General features: G+C 37.3%; 1 protein-coding gene across 1 annotated transcript in view; it reads right to left on the minus strand.

Moving 5' to 3' along the window:
- Positions 1-6,211, minus strand: part of LOC144966532 (uncharacterized) — a 28,773-nt gene that overhangs the window by 3,972 nt on the left and 18,590 nt on the right. The window contains exons 8-9 of the mRNA XM_078903167.1: positions 463-598; positions 10-84 (exon numbers count right to left, since the gene is read on the minus strand). Coding sequence (XP_078759293.1) covers positions 10-84; positions 463-598 — 211 coding nt within the window. The remainder of the gene's footprint in view (positions 1-9; positions 85-462; positions 599-6,211) is intronic.

Raw genomic sequence — 6,211 nt, forward strand, 5'->3', positions numbered from 1 at the left:
TAAGCTTACCCAGAATTTCTTGTACTCAGCAAAGAACAGTTCACCCTCCCAGTCCCACATATCCACTCGAAGGATGTAACGTTTCTGGAGAAAAAAATAGACAGCACAATAATAGGGAGTAAAACTTCGTTGATCAACTAATTGCGGATACTCTCCTCTGTGTTAATTTGAACAATTCTATAGTTTCTAGCGATGTCAACATATTAGCAGGTCTGATAACCGAACACAGTTATGGGGTCGATTAAACGTTGTTGTAATGAATGATATTTTGCGTCGATTTGAGAGTTTTCCCATTACAACAATGAGCCCATATAAATTTGAGTTATCATACCTGCAAATTAGCACGCGATTTTTGATGTTATTTATTTTTAATTGAGCTATCTTTATTTATATATTTTTTTCTTCATTTCTATCACAATTCGCATCAGAATAGTATGGTGTTCACAGAGCGAATGTACGTACCTGTTTGGTGATATAATGAATGAACTCGTTTCCCATCCAAATTTCCCCGTAAGGATTTCCAAAGCCATGGCGGTATTCTATCCAGCGACGATTAAAGTTGATTGTCCCATCCAGCCGACGTTGTAGTACTGTGTAACTAAGCAAGAAATGGGAGATAATTGGTTAGGTTTGGGGAAATTGGCAGAGAAGATAGAGACGTGCATAGGATGAGAGACGATTTTACATTGCCGTATGGATACATTTTTCCTGACTTTCAAAGTTGTGTAAAACTGTCTGTGAATGATACAATGCAAGCTATATGAGATTCTGTAATTATAAACTATTGTATAAGGCATTTAAAGGATAATTTTAGTAAGATAAGATAGATAAGAAAGCCAGAAATATTACAGAGAGGTAGTCAAAATCTAGGTAAATATGTAATGAGAAAAAGAAATTCTTGAAGACGATAACAAAGTTTATAACAATTAAAACCTCATAGTCAATCATATTTATAATATGTTTCAAAACAAAAATACGAGGACAATTTTAAATGTATCTACTTTTTTAATGCGAGTATAATATAGCCGTAATTAAAGCAATAATTAATTGATCCCAGTAGGTTTAATCATTATTTTTGGTGTGTATTACTATGAGACCCTAATTAATATGTTTTTTTTTAAAATTCAGCCTGACTGTTATTAATTGTACAAGTTATCAAATCGTTGATATTTTGGGAGCTCGATAGACAAAAAAAAATGACCCTAATATGTCGTTGCCTGACCTCTACACGCCCCCCCCCCCCAACAGGTCAAATTTCAATTGAGCACAAACCCTTCTTATGAATATTTTGAGGAGATTTTATGTGGTTTGTGTGGTTTGGGTAGTTGTTCCGTGGTTATAGGTGGTTTTGGGGTAGTTTTGGGTGGTACCGGGAAGTTCCGGTATAAACAATAATCGTAAATATCCTATGTTTATCGAAACATGGAATACCCCATGTTATGTTATTGAGGTACAAATATTGATAACTTAAGAACAAAGATATACCTACAATGTTGCAATTTGCGCAAGGTCTAAGTAATAATCATAGCTAGTTCGACGGGGCTTTGTCTTAGGTTTGCTATAGAATCATTCTTCATTTTTCCCAGAAATAATTAGTCTCATCACTTTCATTTTATGCTATAAAATTTGCTTTGTTAACATTAGATTTTCATTTACGTGTTCATTTATAATTGTACGGCGTGTTGTCAAAAATTCTAAGAAAAAGATCCCGGGCTGGGTTAAATTCCATCCGACTGGGTAATACTAGCAAAATAATACATAATCGAAGTATATAACAATATCTTTATAAATTCAGAAGAAACATTGCGTGGAATGGTAACAAGACAAGAAAGTTCTATGAGTCTTTGCCAGAAAATAGCCAATAAGATAGGCGACTGGGTAATACTAGCAAAATAATACATAATCGAAGTATATAACAATATCTTTATAAATTCAGAAGAAACATTGCGTGGAATGGTAACAAGACAAGAAAGTTCTATGAGTCTTTGCCAGAAAATAGCCAATAAGATAGGCCAATAGTTAATGCTCTTAATTCACAACGGCCTTCCCGCTTGAAGGAAGAATTACACCTTAGTATTCTTGGTACAATGGACGGTGCGTGTGTTTTTGTTTCTTTTTGTTTTGTTTTTTTTTTTTGTCGGCCATCCAAGAAGGGGAAGGGGGGGGGGGGGGCGATGATATGGATTCGTTTTCAACAATTCTTTCCTCTCTCCTTTCTCGGGTTCCTCTGAACAAAAAAAATATACATAATGAATAATAAGTGCGGTGTGAGTAGCCCATAGTCTGGTCTTATAACAGCAATATTGAGTGTTGTCTGTGACAGGCCATATGATCGTCAAAATCTGTCCCTTTACATTGTGTCATTGACTGAGGCACACATCAACCTGTGCGATTTATGGGTGAATAAGTGCCTGGCTATCTGCAGCAACTGATACTGCAAGAGTGCTAGTACCAAGGAATTTACCCAATGGAAACCTACGGTGCTCTTATTGGCTAACCAACCAGCGGCCTCGATGAGAAAAATATTCGCCATTGAGACGTTGGCTGGGAATCGCGTTACTATAGTAAACAAGCGCTGATCGGCCGTTCATGAAATCTAAGAAAATAACTTCCTGATCGCTCGTTTAACTCAAAATTATTCAAAACGATGTCTCTAAAATGATATAAATGTGACTTCTTAAGGTTTTCTTCACGGTCAAAACCACACAACATTCTATTAATGATTACGTCCGAGGCAAAAAGGAATATTGACAGGTCGACCTAGAGTTGAACTCGTGAGACGACAAACATCAATGCGAAGTGTAGCGAGAGTCAAGCTATTGTTTGTCTTGTCCTGTTCTATATAGAGAAAGGGATAAATAGTATAGCCTCGTGTGTGAGTGGTTGCGTGTCATAGTCATGCTTTTAAATTGTTTCTGTTGTTTATGTGTGTAGTGATGACTCTCTCACACTCAATTTCAATGCCGAAAGAGGAATTCCCGCACACAAGAAAGGGGAATTAGGGTGGTATTTGGCATACATATTGTATAGTATCTAGTTCTAAATAGATAACTGATTAGAATTATATTATGATATATGAACACAATGCCAAATACAATTCCGAAGTTTCCTTATTTCAAATGAAGTAAAGCTCCAAAACCTAATGGTAGTGATAATAGTACTGGTGTTAGTGAGGTGATGTGGTGTTGGTGGTGGTTGTAGTTGTAGTAGTAGTAGTGATGATGATGTGGTGGTGGTGATGATTGTAGTTGTAGTAGTAGTGGTAGTGATGATTATGTGGTGGTGGTTGTAGTTGTAGTAGTAGTGGTAATGGTAATGATATGGTGGTGGTGGTGGTTGTAGTAGTAGTGGTCGTGATGATGATGTGGTGGTGGTGTTTGTAGTAGTAATGGTAATGATGCGGCTATGTGGTCGAGTAGTATGACACTCGCTTTCGGATCGGAAGGTTCTGGGTTCGAGCCTCGCGCTCGGCGCATAGTTGAGTCCTTGGAAAAGGCTATTTACTCATATTCTCTCACCGTACTCAGGTGTAAAATGAGTACCTGGCCGTTAACAGAGTTGTCTTTGTCCGAAAAATTGTAATATCGCCTAACAGGCGTCATGTGGGGGGGGGGGGGATAAGTTAAGCACGATGAATCCCAATTGGGAATGAGATTAGCGGAAGAGTAGCGTCCCTTAATTGGGCGTCACCTTACAGAGAGAACGTCAAAATGGTTTTGCGCATGCGTCTCTCTCGTCCTCGCTTTCGGTGAAGTGTCTCATGCCGCACAACCAACATGACGTTCTCTCTCTAATAACTTGTCCGCTCGTGACTTCCAATCAAGGGACGCTACTCTTCCGCTAATCTCATTCCCCATAGCCTTGATCAATCAATTAAAATGTGCTAAGTTATAGAAGTATTACGATTATTTTTTTTCTCTTTTTAAAGAAGGTTCTACTCAAAATTAGTCCACGTTAAAAGACAAAATAGAATGACGTGCATTACGCGAGCTAGAACTTCCGAATACGAGCTAAAGAACGTACTGTGCATAGCTAGAACCTAAAATATAGGTATCTATAGCCTCCCATAAAATTTGGATAAACAATTTAACCCTATTTTCATGCTTGGGGTCAAAAAGACCCCAGGGATATTTTTTTATTCATAAAACAGTCAATTTTTTACGCAGAGACCTGAAATTTGGTAACTTTTTCTAGAATGATGAGGTTCATGACCATGCAAAATTTCATGCTTGTCGCGTGCATAGTTTGCTCCCACTGAGCATGTTTATCTGGAATTTGATATTCAAAGAGAAAAATACAGAAAGTACGATTTCCTGATTTGGGGGTCATTTGGCCCCCATGACTTTAAAGAGAAAAAGGAGTGATATTGGTCAGTTCTGACCCACGGGCGCTGGCGCCTATTGGTCAGTACTGACTGAACCACGGACACTGGGGGCTGCACTGGCGATGCAAGATTGCGAAAAGGAATGCAAAAAAAGTCATAACAAAATGTCAAAACTATGGGAAAATGCCATTTTTAAAAATAACATGTTCTGCGACAAATAAATCCGCATTTCCTGTCCCATACAAGTCACAGGGAAATGTCTTGGTCCCACCCTGTTTTGTCGGTTTACGTGAGATTTGTGCAAATTTATCAATTAAAAAGTGGATTTTATCAAACCCGAGAAACCAGACCAGATTTGGTGTCGAAATGCCAAACTGGAAACCCTGTTCATCCATGTCTCCAATGCGCACTCTCACTGATGCGTGACGCCTTGAAAAAAAAAAAAGGGAGGGGGGGGGGGAAGGGGGGGGGGGGAGGTGGCCTTCCTATGCCAGGGACGAATATGAGACCTAAGCACATTTGCCCCGTGATTCCTCGAAGTCTTGGGCTTGGGACTTAAGGTATATTTATGGTAGCCATTCGTATTATAGTGTATGTGTGCGGGGGGGGGGGGGGGAGGTCAATCTTGTTTATTCTATCTCCTTTGTTTTCCTTCGTAAGGTTTGCTCTCAACGTGTTTGTCCTCTCATTATGTTAAAATCCACTCGACATCTATCATAATTTGTCAATTGTTTTTCTGGCGCAAAAGATTTAAAACTGGCATATGAGAACAGTTTCTGTCAATATTTTAGGATGTACTAGAACGGAAGGAGACGGGGGGGGGGGGGGGGAGTTGGTCCCTGTGCTAAATGGATATCCACCTATTGTATGACACAAGTTTTATAGATTTTGTGCATAAAATCAATTTTTGAACATTTTCAATCATTCCGACATGACACTGTGTAGAGGAAATAAGTAACAAATTTTCATTACTTTCAAACCGGTTGTTTTTCTTACGCTTGAACGATTGTCATTGTCCTCCCTAACTCTTATTGAGAGATTCAAAATCTTCACTGTTCACGGATTCTTTTATAATAATTCTATTCATTCCAAATAGATTATTCTGGTAACTCGTCGAGACATGCAAATACCAGTATTAGAATAATTGACAATCATGTCATAAAATAATAAATCTGCTCTTTCTTGGGTCGTCATGGTTTTGATTGTGAATTTAGAACTGAAACCAGAAAATGAGCAAACAAAAATAATGAAAACAAAACAACAAAATACAACTAAAAACAAAAAAAAAAACAAAAACAAAAACAAACCAAAAAAAATAAAACAACTAACAAACCCAAGTTAAAACATCAATAGAATGGACAATATAAAATAACAAGAATCATATGGCGGCATAAAACAACGAGAGTCATTCCGTTGCCCCATGCGTTAAACTTAAATCAAATTTGTCTCAGTGTTACTAACAGTCTTGGAATAAGTTTGCCTGGGATTTTTTATATAATTCTATTACTAAAGGAATAATCCAGTCGTGACTAATAAGTTCGAAAAGGTCTTTGTCAGCACTGATGAACAGGACTTGTGTTCGTCAGTACCTACCTGTGTAATCTGTGGTACCTACTGATCAATTGCCGGTGGCACCTCGTATTTAGTACTGACAAACAGGCGCTGATACATATTGATCAGTACTCACCGATATCCCTAGGCTAGAGAAAAATACTAAAGATTTCAACAGAGGAAACTCTTTCATTCATTTCAATAATTTAAATAATAATAATAATAATAATAATAATAATAATAATAATAATAATAATAATAATAATAATAATAATAATAATAATAATAATAATAATAATAATAATTTTTGTTAGGTCCAATGCAACATAATTTAGA

Source organism: Berghia stephanieae, chromosome 2, assembly GCF_034508935.2.
Source record: "Berghia stephanieae isolate SIO BIC M18660-M18661 chromosome 2, UCSD_Bste_1.3, whole genome shotgun sequence".
Taxonomy (NCBI): domain Eukaryota; kingdom Metazoa; phylum Mollusca; class Gastropoda; order Nudibranchia; family Aeolidiidae; genus Berghia; species Berghia stephanieae.